A 17930-nucleotide genomic window follows, 5' to 3' on the forward strand; every position below is an offset into this window, starting at 1 on the left:
CTATGGGTTATAGCTAACAGCAAAGTATGATGAAATGCCTCAAAATTCATTAAAAAGCACTCTAAAGCAGAGGCAAACGCTTCTATTTCTTCCCTTATTCTTTATCTCTTTAGTTTTAGGTAAGGATGTCTATTTAGTTACTAGATGAAATCAAGGCCAAAAAGAAGCAATCAATTTTTAAGTGATTCCTACTATATGAACATTAAAAGAGCTTCAAACCACTTTTCAAATAATTGCTAATTTAGACAAAAGGTAACTAGCCAAAACACTACTAGAAGATTTTTAAAATATTAGCCTGGGTGGAACTGTTCAGTTAAGAAGATGGATGTAGCAGAATTCTGGTATGGATGCTAATCAGGCAATTTCAAATGACAGAGCAGTCAACAAGGTCTACCACATGGGGGCTGGGGATATGGCCTAGTGGCAAGAGTGCCTGCCTCATATACATGAGGCCCTGGGTTCGATTCCCCAGCACCACATATACAGAAAATGGCCAGAAGTGGCGCTGTGGCTCAAGTGGCAGAGTGCTAGCCTTGAGCAAAAAAAAAAAAAAGAAGCCAGGGACAGTGCTCAGGCCCTGAGTCCAAGGCCCAGGACTGGCCAAAATAAATAAACAAACAAACAAACAAATAAATAAATAAAAAACAAGGTCTACCACACAAGGAACTTATATAACAAAATGAAGGGAGTATATAAAAGTGAAAAAAAGTAATTACAATGAGAATGAAGGGAGTTACTACTCGTTTTTACTAGGTACAAAATCTATGAAGGGATTATGTCTCCTTCAAGGTGTTCTCTGGAATAATGTTTAATAGACACTTATAGACTATTTAGTCTAGTAGACTAAATTGAAAGTGGAACTTGATCTGACTCCTGGAAAACAAGTATTTTTATATAGTAAAACATGAAGGCAATAAGCAATTCAGAAGGGATGGAGGTACAGCTCAGTGATAGACTGCCTAGCAAGTGCAATGTCTAGAGTTCAAACACCAGTGACAGATTAGATGGATAGATGGATGGATGGATGAAGGTAAGGAGGGAGGGAGATAGGCAGATAGATGCATACAACCATTTTAGATAAGGTCTGGGAACCCAGAACCTCATGTGTGCTACACAAAACATCCTACCACTGAGATGGTCTTGGTTCCCTATGATTGTTATTTTTTACATCAGCAATGATGAGGTTGGGAATATGTAGTTCAGTGGTAGAATACTTATCTAGTATGTATGAGGTCCTGGGTTCAATCTCCAGCACCAAAAAAATATTGATAGCAAAACAAAAAAAAATAATGTTATTAAAGCAAGAAGCTCAATCAACTAAATTAACTGCTCATTAAAACTTTTATTATTTATTACTTTTTTATTGCCAGTCCTGAGGCTTAAACTCAGGGCCTGGGTACTGCCTCTGAGCTTTCTTTGCTGAAGGCTAATGCTCTACCACTTGAACCACAGCTCTACTTCCAACTTTTCTTAGTAGTTTATTAGACAGAAGAGGACTTCGCTGCCTAGACTGGCTGTAAACCATGGTCCTCAAATCTCCTTGGTATCTAGGATTATAGGAAAGTGCCAAGGTGCCTCACTGCAGCTACTGCTTACTTTTTTTTTTGGCCGGTCCTGGGCCTTGGAATCAGGGCCTGAGCACTGTCCCTGGCCTCTTCTTGCTCAAGGCTAGCACTCTGCCACCTGAGCCACAGCGCCCCCTCTGGCCGTTTTCTGTATATGTGGTGCTGGGGAATCGAACCGAGAGCTTCATGTGTAGGAGGCAAGCACTCTTGCCACTAGGCCATACTCCCAGCTTACTTTTAATCCTAGTTAATCTTGTTACAATTATAATCCTAATACTCCTTTTTTTCTTTTCTTTTGTGCCAGTCTTGGGGCTTGAATCCAGGGTCTGGGTATTCTTCCTAGGCTTTCTTCACTCAAGGCTAGCTCTCTACCACTTGGGCCACAGCTCTACTTTCTGCTCTTTGGTGGTTAATTGGAGATAAAGGTCTCACAGCTCACAGACTTTGCAGCCACACTGGCTTCTAATCATGATCCTCAGCTATCCGCCTCTGCAGTAGCTAGGATTAAGAGCCACCAGCACCCAGCATAATAATCCTAATATTCTTAACAATAAAGTAACATAGGTTTGGGTGACTGGGGAAAATATAGTGAATGGCATAAACAGACAATCTAAGATGTTATTGAATTGGGAGTATATGCTGTCAGGAGGAAACCTAAATGGAGAGGAGAAAAGCCTGTAGTTGGGAAGAACAGAATCTAGAATCCAGATATTACAATAAGTTTCATAGACCCTAAGACTTTGATAATACAACTTATCAAATCCCTAAAGAATTGTAGAGGGAGACCCAAACCAGTGTTTACAATATCTTAAAATAATCTTAAAACAGGAAATAGTGAATAAAATGTAGAAGTAACAGCAAAAGCAGTAGACATAAAAAATAGAATTCTAATTCCACATAAACCAAAGAAGTAGGCCTCAAGGCCAGCTGATCAAAAGAATAAATTATTTACAGCAATAAAGGAGAACAGTGACTGATATACTTATTAAGACAGAGGTCACACATACCCTTTAAAGAAATTGATAGAGGGATGAAATTAAGAGGCTGACTTGCAACCAGTTAAGTGAAAGCCAAGGGTGAACATCAAGAGTTTTCCAGCAGTAGAGGAAAAAGTGTGTCTGAATGTGTTTGACGGAGGAAATATCAGAAATTCTAAATAAAACAATGTGGAGGGAAAGATTTATTTAAAATTGGGGAGAGGACTGAATGTTTAAAGAAAAGAGGAGAAACAAAAGCATCTAAATGGAAAAGCTGCGTTGTGGGGAGTTTGAGTGGGAAGATATTTAAAAGAAAGGGGACTATGGTAGTACTTAGAAAGGGAAGAGTCACTATTTCCCTATAGCTAGTTCAAAAGCTCAGTTTGTTGTAGGGAACAGAGCTGACTCCATCTGAACTAGGGAAACATGTTAGGAAATGTTGGGGGGAGGAGATTAGGTCAACCTGACCCCAAAATTCTGCTTCTGTAAATGGCTTGCTGAACTTGTTTGTTGCTTGCTTTATCCCCTGAGTCAACCCCCTACATCTGTGCTATGCTTTTACCTTTATAAACTCCAATTTGAAGACTGCTCGGGATCATGGTGGCAGCTCCCAAGTCTGTAACTGTGTCCCTGGCCTTTCAGCCCGCTTTTCACTGTTTCAGGTCCCGAGTCTATGCTGCATCCCTGGCCCGTCAGTTCACTTTTTGCTTCCCCAATAAATCCATCTTTTTGCTTGAGACTGTCTGTGAGTGGTGGACTCTTGGAAGGATGGGGAATCTCCTCCCTCGAACCCCATAACATTTCTGGTCATGGGCTGGGAAGAGTCCTTAACCACCTTCTTTTTTGGGGGGAGACGCCTAGGTAAAGAAAAGAAACCGCTGGAGGTGTTTCTAAGCTTGGTAGACCAATTTGTTTTGTCTCTGCTCCTGTTTCTGTATCGGAAAAGTGCACTGTCTGTGGGCCTGAGACGCAGGAGCTCTCTAAGCCCACCATGGTCAAGGGATGCCTTGACACCCTTCTGAAGGTCCTCATAGTGGAAGACATGCATGTTGACCATGTTCCTTGTTCTGTGTATGGTTGTAGCTATCAGTGTCTGTTCTCTTTTCTGCTTTTGCTTGCTATTATTGTGATTGGACGTATTTTACAGGAATGTATGGGACAAGCGGCATCCACTGAGGAACGTCCCCTAGACCAGGTCTTAGAACATTTTAAAGATTTTGGAGAAAAGAAAAAAAAGAGCTAAGTTATCTGGTGACTGTGTCTTCCCAGGAAAACTAACTACTTTCTTCTGGCTTGCATGGCCCACCCTTGGTTCTGGGTGGCCCTCCATCCCGAAATATCTTTAACCACAGTTTTGGTCTTGAAATCACGGCCACCACTTCCTAAACAGCTAAAGGTCATTCTGCCTCCCCCAGCCAGAGGAGGAGGAGGATATCCTCCTATGAGATTCTCCTCTAGTGATCTATCCAATTGGAAACAACAGAATCCCCCTTCTTGGAGAAACCTCAGGTACTAACCTCTTTGTTAGAAACTCTTTTTCTGACTCATCGACCCACCTGGGCCAAGGTTCAGCAACTCATAGATGTTCTCTTCATCATTGAAGAGGAAGGCTGGATTCTCCGGGAAGCCAAGAAGCTCGTCCCAGGACCAGCAGGCCATCAGAAGACCCCCTTGAGACAGAGGAAGCCCTCCCCTCATGGAATCTGGACTGGGACCCGAATTTAATGGTAGAGAGAGGCTCCAGACTGAGCCCCGTCAGGAGGCCAGAGAAGAAAAGGAGTAGCAGAAAAGGAATGTGGAAGTTACCATGTAGAGCCAGATCCCATTCTGTACCTGACTGAACTTACCGTAAGTCCTACCCCCCACCCCTCACTTCCCGGTACAGATCATATCCAACCCTGAGTTATGAGTGGAATTTTCAGTATCTAATCATGAGTGTGATTTCCAGTATTTGAGAGGGAGTTCCAGTATCCAATTGTGAGTGCATTTTCCAATATCTAATCAAAACTCTGCAGCTATGCACACATCCCCCTTGCTACACGCCTATGGCTTAACCAATCAATTTTAAATGCGTCAGTCCCTTGATCTGACCAATGACCCTTTCCAGATTCCTTCCCATCACCAAGTGCACCAAAGACGATTTAGGATTTTTTTTTAATTTTCCTGCAGTGTGTGTTGATTTGTTAAAAGATGCTATGATGTATCCTAAGTCCCTGCCTTCCCCAAAAAATGTATAAAACAGCTGGGAGTCCGAGGCTTAGGGCCTCTTGCATCACCAGTGTGCGCAGAGGACCGAGCTAGCTCGAAATAAATGCCCTTTTTGCTGCTTGCATTGATCTTGGTCTCTGAAGGTCTTTCGGGAGATCTGAACTCGAGCATTTCAACCAAAGGACCAGGAGAATATCCACAAGCCTTTTCACTTGTTTGTGGATGAAAAGGCTGGGGTAGGAAAAAGCACACCCCCTGGGAATTTCCAGGGCCCTGTGGTCTTTCCACGACTCTGAGACCACATTTGTCAATGCCGGACATGCCATCTTGTGGGGCATGCCCGCCCCAGATGCCTTGCAGCTTTAAGAGGCGGTTCTAGCTAGCCCACCTACTTTCTCAGCCCTGGGAGCAGTGAGGCTGTTAGCCCTGCCTGCCTTCCGGGTCCAGAACCGGAAAAGTGGTCCTGTGGGCCGTGACTTAACGTAGGCCGTACCTTAGGGAGGTCCCTTGGCCCTCCACTCCTGACAGACATCCCAGGCAGCCAATTATAGTGCCTAGCTAGGTGCGCTACACCCTTCCTCTTCCTGCCGCCATTCGGCCTTTATAAATGTGGTTCCTCCTTATTAAAACTGGAAAAACTGTGTGACATTGCCCTGGAATCGTCTCAGTGTCCTTCTTAAACTTAAGGGGGCCTGGGAGCGGGCGGTTTTGCGACTCTACCTCCTCTTGGCTCATCCTGTGGGGTACGCTTCCCGCCTCTCCCGCTGGCCAGGAGAGCGCTGGGGGCGAAGGACCCCAACACTATCTGATAAAAGAAAAAGAAGCAATCTTTTTGGAGTTACTTAGAAGTCTCTCGGAAGTAAGTCTGTGTCTCTGCCCGGTTTTGTGTTATATGTTTTCCTGAATTCTGTTTGCTTTAGTCTTGAGTCTCTTCTGTTCAATCTTGTCCCTATATAGGAAATCAGAGTCAGCTTTGTGTCTCCTGCAATGAGGTAGTTGGGAGTGTGCAGGCAGCTGAGGACATAGTACTAACAACTAGCTAAAGTTAGCAAATTGAAATTGTGAAGTGCTCCTGGCTAAAATTGGCTTAAGATAGTCAGGCCACCGGGTGGGCTAAGAGATCAGCCCCAGGTAACCACCCTTCTTCCAACTGAAGGTACTTAAAGGGTCAATTGATATGTAAAATACTCTAGTAAGTTGGGCTAAAGACTAGAGTTAAGTACTGGGTGGGCTGAGCCTTAACTACAGGGAACCCCACCCAGCTTTCTCCAGCTGAAAAATTTTTGATGCTAGAATGCCTTGCTGACAGTAGCAAGCCCTGGAAAAATAGGGCCTGGTAAAGTGCTTTGTTAAAGTTTTATCTTAAATCTTGATCACCTGCAAGTGTAAGATTGGCAAATATCTTTTGCCACTGAAAATGTATGGCCCAATGTTCATTGTTGTGCTGTTTAAGATCTTATTGAATGAATGTGATCATGTTCAAGATCAAAACTGTCAGCATGATGTAAAAATGAGTTTCAAAAAGGTTTGGGTGTTACCAAAAGTCTAAAAAGATTGTTTTAAAGAGAAACAGCAGTTAAAAAAGATTTCTCTAATTTGTGGTTGAAAAATATGATATCTTAATGCATAAGGCTGTTTGCACTGTCATCAAGCTATCTGGTTTAGCAAAAAGGCATTGGGAAGTAGAAATTTGTTTCCTTCCTTGTTAAGGATTTGGGACTAATTTTGGATATTAATGTTTGATTATCACTGTTAAAGAATTGCTTGGGTTTCTCAGTCAGACTCAGATCAATAGGAAAAGACAGGAAAACCTGGGGCAGGCCTGTGACCCTATCCTCAGGAGTGAGGAGTGATCTGGCAAAGATGTAAGCTTAGCTTGTCCACACATGGTGGTACAGGCCCTAGTGGGGAGTCCACACATGGGGGTGAAGTGCCAGACTTTGAAGTCAGGTCCCACTTTACCACATGAACCCCACTTTACCACATGAACCTGAGATAAGCAGGCCCTGTGAGCAAACCCAGGACAAGCTTATTAGGGCCCAGTTGGTCAAGAACTCTAACCACTGGGAATGCTTAACTCTAACCGCCCCCAGAGTGCCTCGAGCCCTGAGCCAATCAGATTTGTACCTGTGTCCTAATCTTGCTTGAACACCTGATTGTTGTAACTTTGTTTTTTTGCCTTTATAATCCCTGTGTAATCGCAGTTCGAGGCTCCCTCCTAACCTCCGCTGTGTCGGTGGGTAGGACGAGGCTCGAGTTGCAGCTCACTTGAATAAAGCCTTGCCTTGCTTTTGCATTTCGGAATGTCTGAGTCTTGGTGGTCTTCTTGGTGGTGGTTTCACGACTTGGCACAACAGGGGGACAGGCCCTGGGGGGAGTCCATGATGGGACAGGCCCTGGGGGGGAGTCCACTCATGCTCATGTAGGACAGGCCATAGGGGGAGTCCATGCATAGTGGAAGAGGGTAAGCTGGCACCAAGGCAGTTCATCAAGCTCTAAGGAGTGGGATGATATGCCCTTTCTATAGGACAGGGCAATGGAGGCCTTTCTTCATCTTGTCTCTTTTGTTCTCAGATGAACACTGGAAATCTGATGGCAAAAATTAATGATTTCACTGGTATTTTAAAACTTTCCCTTAAGATAGATTAAAATTGGAAATTCGGAGAGGAGGTGAAGAACCTGAGCAGCCATTGCACCTCCCAAACTGTAGCTTGGGCCTGACCGGGCCCTGAAGCTTCCTGGAATAACTGCAGAACATGTCAATGTGAAAATGCAGTCTAAAATAATGAAGGCAGCCAGAGAGACTTCATGTGACCAGAGGTCAAAAGTTAGAATGCTTTAACCACTGTGACACCAAGGAAATGTATTGAAGTGTGGGCAGTGTGTTTTGTGTTCCTGAAACACGGTTAATGTGTCCCCTCAAGCTAAGGATGACTCTGGGCTACACCCTAGCTACCCAACCCAGATCAACAGATAACAGGAAATACCTGAAGTTCCAGATGTCCCCTCAAGCTAAGGATGACTCCGGTAACACCCTTGGACCCAACCCAGATCTTTTCTCTAAACCAACCATTCACCAGGCCCATTCCCACCACTGATTAGGCCAATCATTCTTAAGAATTATTTTATAACTTTCCCGCAACACGAAATGATTTGCTGTGAGTTGCTAGGCTGTTTTATGATTTTCCCATGGTGTGACATGATTTGCTGTGTGATGATGTTATTCATGGAACGTTCCCCAAAACCCTATTAAAAACCCTGCTGAATGGAGTGTCGGGGCTCTCGATTCAGATCCACTGCGTCGGTGACGATTGTGAGCCCAGGCTTGAGCTTGCAGTAAAGACTCTCATGTCATTACATTGGCTTTCAGCTCCTTGGTGGTCTTTGGGGACCACAAAATCTGGGCATAACAGAGGCTTGGAGCTATGTGGTGTAATTTTATTTATAGGCTATTTTGCAATTTGGATGTATTGAAAAAGCAATGACGCTAAGTTGGATTCTTGTGTTTGTAACTCTGGTGTTTGTAATTTTTGCATTAAGGAAAACCTCAATTGAGATCATATGTTCTAGGCAGTAATTCAGACTGAAGAAAAAAAAATGGCTCTTTTAAAACAAGCAGCCTGAAGCAAAGCCCATAGAGAAGGACAGATGTTTCCTACAAGTTTGTCAGATGTAATTTTGACCATTAATAAGTTCCAGGTAAGAGCATGCTTAAAAACTAGTTCTGTGTGGACCACCTTGTTGCTTTTAATTGGAGTAAACGGCCTTTTGTAAGACTCATTGATCTGAAATCTGCGGTTCAAAACCAGCCCGGGCAGAGAAAGGTCCCTGTGAGAGTCTTCATCTCTAATCAGCCAGCAGAGTGCTGGGAACAGAGTTGTGAGTTGTGTTGAGGCTCAAAGTGGCAGAGTGCTAGCCTTGAGCTGGAGGGCTGAGGGAAAGCACTCAGGCCCTGAGTTCAAGTCCAGTGACCATAAAAGTGGAAAAGTCACTCCTGGAACAAAAGTGATGGAGCATCCAGAGGCAATAAGCCACTGCTGGGATGGCAGAGATGGTGTCAGATCGTAGTCATATGTGTTTGGCCCTTTAAAAGTTAATCAGAGCCGGAAGGTCCTAGAAGAATAGTTTGTAAGCATGCCTTTCTTTTTTTTTTTTTTTTTTTTGGCCGGTCCTGGGGCTTGGACTCAGGGCCTGAGCACTGTCCCTGGCTTCTTTTTGCTCAAGGCTAGCACTCTACCACTTGAGCCACAGCGCCACTTCTGGCCGTTTTCTGTATATGTGGTGCTGGGGAATCGAACCCAGGGCCTCATGTATACGAGGCAAGGTCTCTTGCCACTAGGCCATATCCCCAGCCCCATAAGCATGCCTTTCTAATGCCCATGTCTACCTACTTTGTAACTGGGCAGGAACTTGTCAGTCATCTGTGACAGTGGTTAGTAAAGCAAAGTTTGTCAAATGGGGGTATAGTTTAAAATCCCACCCCCTGCATCTGCTCAAAGCCCTAATTGAGTGAATATTGACTGGCATATCTGTTCAGGAAAGGAAGCTGTGGACCTGAGATTGTCTTTATTGAGATCGGTCTAAAGCCTGCAAAGGTAATTTATGCATTGTTAGGCATACAGAGATCAGTTTCCCCGGCCTGTCAGGAAAATGCTTCTGCAAACCAGAGTGCTAAAAGACTACAATGTTATAGCCCAAGAAGAGGTCTGTGCAGTTGTTAACTGATGTATGTAATTTCCAGTCTGGAGTAAAGTTCCTAATGGACATCTGATACTGGAAACCCCTTGGCAAAGTAGGCTAAGTAAGGTTATAGGTTCCTGGCTAGGTAGGGTCAGTGTCCCTGAGTCAGCCTGAAGAAGTTACAGAAAATGGAGGATCTTCGCCAGTTAGCTCCCCTTTAAGATCAACATACCGGAGTCATTTTTGGGAAGATGAGGCAGGATAACTTAGAGGCGAGGCAAACAGTGGTAACAAGTATACAAGAGTGGAGACCTGCACTTGTGACAAATGGTTCTTTAACCAGTCTATGCAGAAAGTTGCAGGCAACCCAGCAGAAGGTGTGACATTCTGTTGGAGCCACTGCCTCTGTCGATTCCATTTGGATTAAGATAAAGGACTGCCTGGGAGACATCTGGAGGAAACCCTGTCTTCACCCTAAGCACTTCTACCGTGATGAAAGTAGATGGGACTCCATCACAGGCAGTTGATTCCTCCTGGAAGGCTGCTTTGGATCTGCTGAAACTAAGATTTTGGGGGGACATTCTTTCTGTGGTAACCTTCCCACTCCTGAGTTGACTAGCTCTATTGAGAAAATTGAATAAAGCACGTGTGGTGGGTTAGTGTCCTGGGGTGGGCGGTGTGTCCAAGTGTATTAGGGTGTGTCCAAATGGATTAGGGTATGACCTCAGACAAGGTAACTGCCTCCAGGTGTGCCAGTTACCTAGGTAACTGGATAGAGATTTAAACAGGAGAGCACCTGCATGGATCCCACCTGGGGGTGGGCCTCTCAGATATCACGGACCAACCTTATGCACTTAGAGGAACAGGAAGATAGAATGGCCCATGTGTTAATTAATTGCCATGTGTACAAAGAATTGGAGCCATAAAACTGATGGTCCTACACATCCAGGACACACCCCTCAATGTTAATTAAATAAGTCAAGGGTTTGACTAGGCTGAAAGAAAAGGGGAATGTTGTAGGGAGCAGTACAGACTCCATCTTGACTAGGGAAACATGGTAGGAAATGTTGGGGGGAGTAGAGCTGACTCCATCTTGATTATTAGGTCAACCTGACCCCAAAATTTTGCTTCTGTAAATGGCTTGTTTGTTGCTTCCTCTACCCCCTGCGTCAACACCCTACATCTGTGCTACACTTTTACCTTTATAAACTCCAATTTGAGGACTGCTCAGGGTCACGGTGGCAGCTCCCAAGTTTGGGCTGTGTCTCTGGCCAGTCAGCCTGATTTTCACTGTCATGGTGTCTGTTAGCATTTCCCTAGCCTCAGGTCCTCAGCTCCTCCCACAAGCCCCCAGATCCATCCATACCTAATGAGCCACTCCTACTCGCTACCAAACTAAGAGAGAGAGTGAAGGAGAGAGAGGAGAGACAGACAGAGAGAGGTTGCCACCTGGATAAAGTGCAGACGCCATGTACCTCCCTCTCCCATGGGAACTATGGACCCACTAATAAACCTCCTTATGAACCTTCTTCTCCTGTCAGTGATTATCTCCGCGTGGTCCTCTGGGATGGCCAAGACATATGCTTTCGTTGGTGCCGAGACCCGGGATAGGCTCCCCAATGGATTTGCTCCCCCATTCCTGGGGGGGTCCAAGCTGCCCCCGGGACCTAGTCTGATGTCCTAAGCCCACCCAGAGGACCACCGAGGTAACTTCTCCTGACCGAGTGCTCTACTTCCATCCACCATGACAATTTACAAATTTGCTCTCACATCCAGGGTAAGTGATCATCTAACCAAGGGCTCGGATCCGATTTTCGGATTTACTGTAGGGCCACAGGGCCGTGGCTTCAGGGCCACACTAAAAATCTTGGCTCCAAGTTCCAAGCCCCACTCCCAAATGACCGTAGCATAGGGCCACAGGGCCATGGCTTCAGGGCCACACTCTGCACTCAGTCCGGGACACAGCTACTGAGATGACGGCCTCATTGCTGATTGTCTCCTACATTTCAGCTGACCAGAGTAATACCGGGGATGCTTGGTATTTAACTCCTCAGCTCCGGCTAATCACTTACCATGGGAGGGGCACAATCATCCACCACAACAGATTTGAAACTCCAACCAGGGTGAGTGGCCATTAGCCAGAAGTTTGGATTTTTCATAAGGCCACTGGGCCACCGTAAATCTTGCTCCAAGTTCGAAGCCCCACTCCCAGGGAAGGCCACTGGGCCGTCGACCTTAAGCCACTGGGCTAGGTCAAGGGAATCTGCAATTGTGGGTGTTTGGAGTCAACTGATCTCTAGTTCAGCTCTGCTGGTCACTCATCAAGGGGGGAACAGTCTAAAATGCTTCGGGAAAGCTGCTCAAGTTTGAGCCCAATCTTACAAATCTGGAATATTTTACAGTACTTACATAACTTCTATGAGTGCTCTGGCAGATGGAGTGTTTCTCTCTCTCTCTCTCTCTCTCTCTCTTTCTGCCTCTCTAAACTCTGCCTGTAGGATGGGCTGGTACTAGCTTCCAAAGGTACCAATATTTGTTTAACATCTGCTTTGAAAGACACAAAGAAAGGTTATCTGTTCTTGTTATTGATGTTTGTTAAGCTTGGAGATTCTGTTAAATTCTGCTTGTTGTTGGCTAAATCCTGTTTTCTCGAACATTGAGCACACAGTGGACTACAGAATTCCCCCAGGTGATGGGCTTGCCAAATTCCTGGAGGCTGGGCAGGGATGTGGAGACTCAAGCTCCCAGTAACCCTGCCCCCCACCCTAAACTCTGTTAACTGTGGCCTTGCAATTCAAATGCTGGAAGGTGAAGGTGTCTTGCAGTGAGCCTGCTAAGGCTCTGACCAGCTCCACCGCCATTAAGCCATGCCATGTGTCTGTGTTCTGTTCGTGTCCTGTCTCCCTTCTCCGGGACCTTCTCTGGTCATAGAATCCCACTTCGGCTCCCCATTGGAGCTAAACTGGTTTCTCAAAATGTGGCTTCTCCATTTCCTCCCCGGATAATCTGTGAAAATTTTTGTTTGCAGGAAAAGTTTTTGTTTTCTAACTGACCACGTGGTTTTAATATGGGCAAAATAATATCATTTTGCCACTGGAATTCCAGAAAACTTACAAGGCCAATTAAAAAAAAAAATTCTAAGCGTGCCCCAAAGCTTGTGCACAACTGTCTGTATGTCTGTCTGTCTATTGGTGAAACAAGTAAAAACTGGCATCATGGTTTCAAAATTACTTGCTTTTGACTACTGATCTTTGCAGCCTGTGGGTGGAGTCACAGTGAACAGCCTGGAGGCAATCCTGACTCTTATCACCAGATTCCAAGCCAAAAACAAACAAACAAAAAAAACAACAACAACAACAACAACCCAGGTTTTAAACCCAAACTGATGATGTTTGGGTGCAAGCAAATGTGTCTAAGACATCTGATCCTGACAACTCTTTGGTATAGACTAAGATTTGGCTTCTCCATTTTTCTCTCCTGTGCTCTCATAAACTCTTTAAGATCAAGCGACCAGAGTCATAATGGAACAAGTGTGCAAATGTGGCTGCTAACCTCAATTTTCCTGACCCAGGATTGATATTTTGCTTTATAGGATGCAGGTTGACATGTGTGCTAGCTGCGTGGACTGTGGCAGCCCATGGCTACAGGAAGCTGCCTCCACAGTCTGCTCTCAAACTGCCTGGTTTCACTACTAGTGATTCCTTATTCTCTCTCTCTCTTTCATGGAAAACTGCTCAGGGAATCTAGGAGTCACTGGTGGTGTTCCTGTGAAGATTATGACAGGCCCAGAGTGCTCCTGCCCTGGCTCTGCCCCACCCCCTCCCAAGGTTACAGTTGGGCTTATCATGACAGAGTTGCAACCAAGACTTACTCTAAGGTTAAAAGCATCAGAGTTGTGTTTGGTGGCCACAGGGTTGAATTGTGGTAGCATTGGTGTCTTCCCCCTCCATGTCTCAGAAACTGTCATGGCTGCTGCAGACAGCAGACTTGGTTGGCTTTTGGTTTGTGTGGATTTTGTGACTAGAAGATGGTTAAAGGCCCAAGCCTTCTAAAATCTTTTTAAAGGTGTCACCCTGCTTAAACCAGTAGGGCACCAGCCTACAAAAGCCATAGTACTCAGAGTAAGCAACCAGGGAATACTGGGAGATTTCAAATGTCTTTAACCAGTCTGTGGAGAAATTTGCAGGCAACCCAGCAGGAGGTGTGACAATCTATCCAGGGGACTCTGAGAGATGCCACTACAGCCTTGCCCAGATCCAACCCATCTCTCCTGCCTGCCTCCATTACCCATGACTAAAAAAGCCTGCTGATTCAGGATGGAAGACACAGCCACTTTGGATCTACTGAAGCTGAGACTTTTACATTGTCCTGAAACTTTGCCCTTTTGATTGTTATTCATTTGTATTCTCTTCCACCTGCCGGTAAGGTTAAATTATATGATTTGATTTGATGGCACATGGATCTCATTCAGTCTGCTGTTCTCTAAGTGTTACAGCAGAACTCTGGCAAGTATTTGTTGGTCAATTCTCAACAAGTTACAGGTAAGCTCTACTCCTATTATTCTCCTGTTGCTTTAATTGGAAATAAAAAGGGCTTTTATGGCTAAGACTCCTTGGATTGAAGTTTGAAGCCAGCCTGGGCAGAAAAAAAAAATCCCTCTAATACTCCATTCCCAACTAACCAGCAAAAAGCCAGACTGGAAACTTGGCTCAAGAGAACCAGCCAAATACTGAAAGCAACACTGTGGCTCAAGTGGTAGAGCACTAGCCGCAAGCAGAAGTGCTCAGGGACAGTGCCCAGGCCTTGAGTTCAAACCCCGTGAATGCCAACTGGGACAAGCAGCTAGATCTTCAGGACGAGGTCAATCCTGACAACGAGGAATCATGGAGAGGAGTAAGAAGAGATGAAGTCTCATCTTAAATGGAGTCAATTTAAACTTGCCCTTTCAAAATTAATCAGAGCCAGGAGATCAAGAGGAATCGTTGTTTACCCACCTAATGTCCATACCTGTCCATTTTCCATCTGGACAGAAACTTGCATTCTTGCCTTTGTTACTTGATATATATATCCTTCTGACTGGTTACTCCCAACCAGCCTACTATCCCTAAACAATTCCTTCCTGCCCCCAGTCCAGTTATTCCTCCTTCCTTGTAATGGGCCGCAATTGGGTTTATGTTCCAAATGGAACTTTTCTGGCTTGTGCCCAGGGTGTATTCTCCCATGTTGTTCATGTTAACTGGTCCTGTGAACTTGTCAGCCTTTTGCCTGACCTTCTCAAAAGTCTCTTTTAACAGGATAACAACATCCCTCACCCAGGACAACACCTGGGAACTTGCAGTTCAAAGCCATCCTCTTACTACACTGCTCTGCCCAGTGCAGATCTGGACCCTGAAGACCCCAGCCCCAGTGACTCCTTGATGTGCCCAAGCTGCAGGAGATAGCCAGAAGAGACCATGACACCCATTGGCCCTGATAACCATTCTCGTGGAAATGATGAGGACTTTTACCAACCAAACTGTCAAACCAATAACTTCTTGGATGATACCAGGCCAAATGACCAATCAGGGACCCCTGACTACTTCGTCCCTTTGCAGCAGGAAGTAGCTCCAGAAGAAACAACCTCCGTCCATACTCCCCATCTGGTACCCCTCCTCTGTTATTAATAAACAACAAATAGGGGAATGTTAGCATTTCCCTAGCCTCAGGTCCTCAGCTCCTCCCACAAGCTCCCATATCCACCCATACCTAATGAGCCACTCCTACTCACTACCAAACTACTTCCCCTTTACAGAGAGAGAGAGAGAGAGAGAGAGGCTGCCACCTGGATATGGTGCAGATGCCATGTAGCTTCCTCTCCAGTGGAAACTATAGCCCCACTAATAAACCTCCTTATGAACCTTCTTCTCCTGTCTGTGATTATCTCCGCATGGTCCTCTGGGATGGCCGAGACATATATGCTTTCAGTGTCAGCTCCTTAGTCTGGCCTGTGTCCCTGGATGGCCGGCCTGCTTTTCACTGTTACAGTGTCAGCACCCAAGACTGCACTGTGTCCCTGTCCAGTCAGCCCGCTTTTCACTGTCTCCATTTCTCTATTTCAGACTGCTGTGTCCCTGGCCAGTCAGTTCGCTTTTTGTTTCCCTAATAAATCCATCTTTTTTCTTGAGACTGAGTGGTGGACTCTTGGAGGGATGTGGAATCTCCTTCCTCGAACCCCATAACAAGTTGTTCTAACAAAAGGAGAGGTTAGTGACATTACACCAGACAGCTCTGATAACACCAGGTACCCACATTTGTAGAAGAAAAGTCTCAGGACCCATGAATCCAAGTTCTTTTTTTTTTTTGCCAGTCCTGGCTTGGTCTCAAGGCCTGAGCACTGTCCCTGGCTTCTTTTTGCTCAAGGCTAGCACTCTGCTACTTAAGCCACAGCGCCACTTCTGGCCACTTTCTGTATATGTGGTGCTGGGGAATTGAACCCAGGGCCTCACGTATAGGAGGCACGCACTCTTGCCACTAGGCCATATCTCCAGCCCAAATCCAAGTTCTAACAAGCCATGACCTCTAACTTCAGCCTTTCTTGTCTTTGATATCTACTTTTAGAAGAAGGCTGTGTAAAATAAATAAGGTAACATATGGAAGCAACTAGTACACCATATACAGTAAATTGTTTATTTGGCTCTTACAGGGACAGACTATCCTTTATCTCCCTTCCATCTGCATCTGACAAAATGCAGGTACACAACGAATGCCTGTAAGAAAGACTGGGCATAAAATACTAGAAACAATGAGGAGTGTTGGAAAGGGAAAAGAAGAAGCAGCTTCCAGGTGCTTAATTAACATAAATACCTTTTAAAATATATTTGTACCCAGCAAAGTCAGAACAGATATTAAAGGAAAAGAAAGCTTGCTGGGCATCAGTGGCTCATGCCTGTAATCCTAGGTACTCAGGGGGCTGAGATCTGAGCACCCTGGTTTAAAGCCAACCTGGGCAGGAAAGTCTGTGAGACTTTGATCGCCAATTAACCACCAGAAAACTGGACGTGGCACTGTGGCTCAAGTAGTAGAGTGTTAGCCTTGAACTAAAGAGCTCAATAACAGCTCCCAGGCCCAGAGTTCAAGCCCCACTGCTGATGAAATGGAAAGGTGGAAAGGGAGAGTTAAAATCCTTTCTGGGGGCTGGGAATGTGGCTTAGCGGTAAGAGTGCTTGCCTAGCATGCATGAAGCCCTGGGTTCGATTCTTCAGCACCACATAAACAGAAAAAGCCAGAAGTGGCACTGTGGCTCAAGAGGTAGAGTGCTAGCCTTGAGCAAAAAGAAGCCAAGGACAGTGCTCAGGCCTCCAATTCAAGCCCCACAACTGGCAAAAAAAAAACAAAACCCAAAAAACCCAAAACCTTTCTGACAATGTCTTAATCTAAAACAGACAAGTATAAGGTGTGTTTGTATGTGCATGTGTGTATACATGTGTGCACAGACACACACATACACAAATATATTTTCATTTGGAAAAGATATGTTAGTACCTAGCATAGAACATATTATAGGCTGGGGTGGGAGAGGAGAAACTATGAGATGGTCTCAGGGTCAGGGAGACTTATTCAGGGAAAGAAAAGTTGGTGAAGGGAGAAAGGAAGATAAAAAAAAGAATTAAGGTTTAGGGAATTTGCTTGGGATGACTATGCAGGGCACTGGTGGTAACATTAAACACAAGATTGGGACATTATATGGGATTTAGTGTTTTGTGAGTTTCCTAGTCAATTCCCAGTGATGTCTCAACTTTAGAAATATCTTATTTTGGGAAAAAGCCCTGTGTTTTCAAAAATGTAATTTTATTGTTTTTTTTTTTATTAAAGTGTTATACAGAGGGATAACCATTTCACAATTGAGGCAATGCATACATTTCTCTTTTAGACCACAATACCCCTTCCTTCACTTTTCCCCAATTTCTCCCATCTCCCTAAGGGTTTTTATAGACTATCTGCCCATATTTTCCAATGTTTTTGCTAAAAATATTGTAAGTAATATTTTTAATTAACTACTTAAATAAAAGTATGGAGAAGGGAAACATCTTTATAATCACTTCAGTTCTTAATAAATTATTTTAGGAATGATTACCTACCTATTTTGACTCTCCCCCTTTCAGGACCTTCTCCCATTACTAGGATATTTGCTGGTTTCTAGAAATAAAAATAGAGTATTCAAATTACTATGCTTCTTCTTTTGACATGCTCTAAATGGAAAACCTTGTAATTGAAAATATCATTTCCATATTTTCACCAAAACTAAACTAATGAAATATCAAGCACCCTTTACATAGTTTAAGCATCTGACATATATAGTTGAAGTTAGCACTAATTTTATTATAAATACTTTTGCCATGGAAACATACCTTGTTTTCTCAAAAGTATACCACACAAATACTTACAAAGTAATTAAACCTATCATTTCTATTCACCATATATTAATAACTGGTAATGATATTTAAAATCCTGCACAAACTAT

At 44.4% G+C, this 17930-nt stretch overlaps 1 protein-coding gene and 1 long non-coding RNA gene across 6 annotated transcripts in view; both read right to left on the minus strand.

The window, feature by feature from the left end:
- Cdk19 (cyclin dependent kinase 19) overlaps positions 1 to 17930 on the minus strand; it is a 149591-nt gene that overhangs the window by 21474 nt on the left and 110187 nt on the right. For all 5 annotated transcript variants that reach the window (XM_048353908.1, XM_048353906.1, XM_048353910.1 and 2 more), the window contains one exon: positions 17548 to 17605. In XM_048353908.1, coding sequence (XP_048209865.1) covers positions 17548 to 17605 — 58 coding nt within the window. The remainder of the gene's footprint in view (positions 1 to 17547; positions 17606 to 17930) is intronic.
- On the minus strand, positions 2578 to 15760 carry LOC125357179. The gene is made up of 3 exons (XR_007212083.1): positions 15650 to 15760; positions 15328 to 15330; positions 2578 to 2919 (listed from the first exon to the last, which is right to left on the minus strand). It is a non-coding gene; the product is annotated as an uncharacterized LOC125357179 (long non-coding RNA).

This window comes from Perognathus longimembris, chromosome 9 (assembly GCF_023159225.1).
Source record: "Perognathus longimembris pacificus isolate PPM17 chromosome 9, ASM2315922v1, whole genome shotgun sequence".
In the NCBI taxonomy this organism is placed as follows: domain Eukaryota; kingdom Metazoa; phylum Chordata; class Mammalia; order Rodentia; family Heteromyidae; genus Perognathus; species Perognathus longimembris.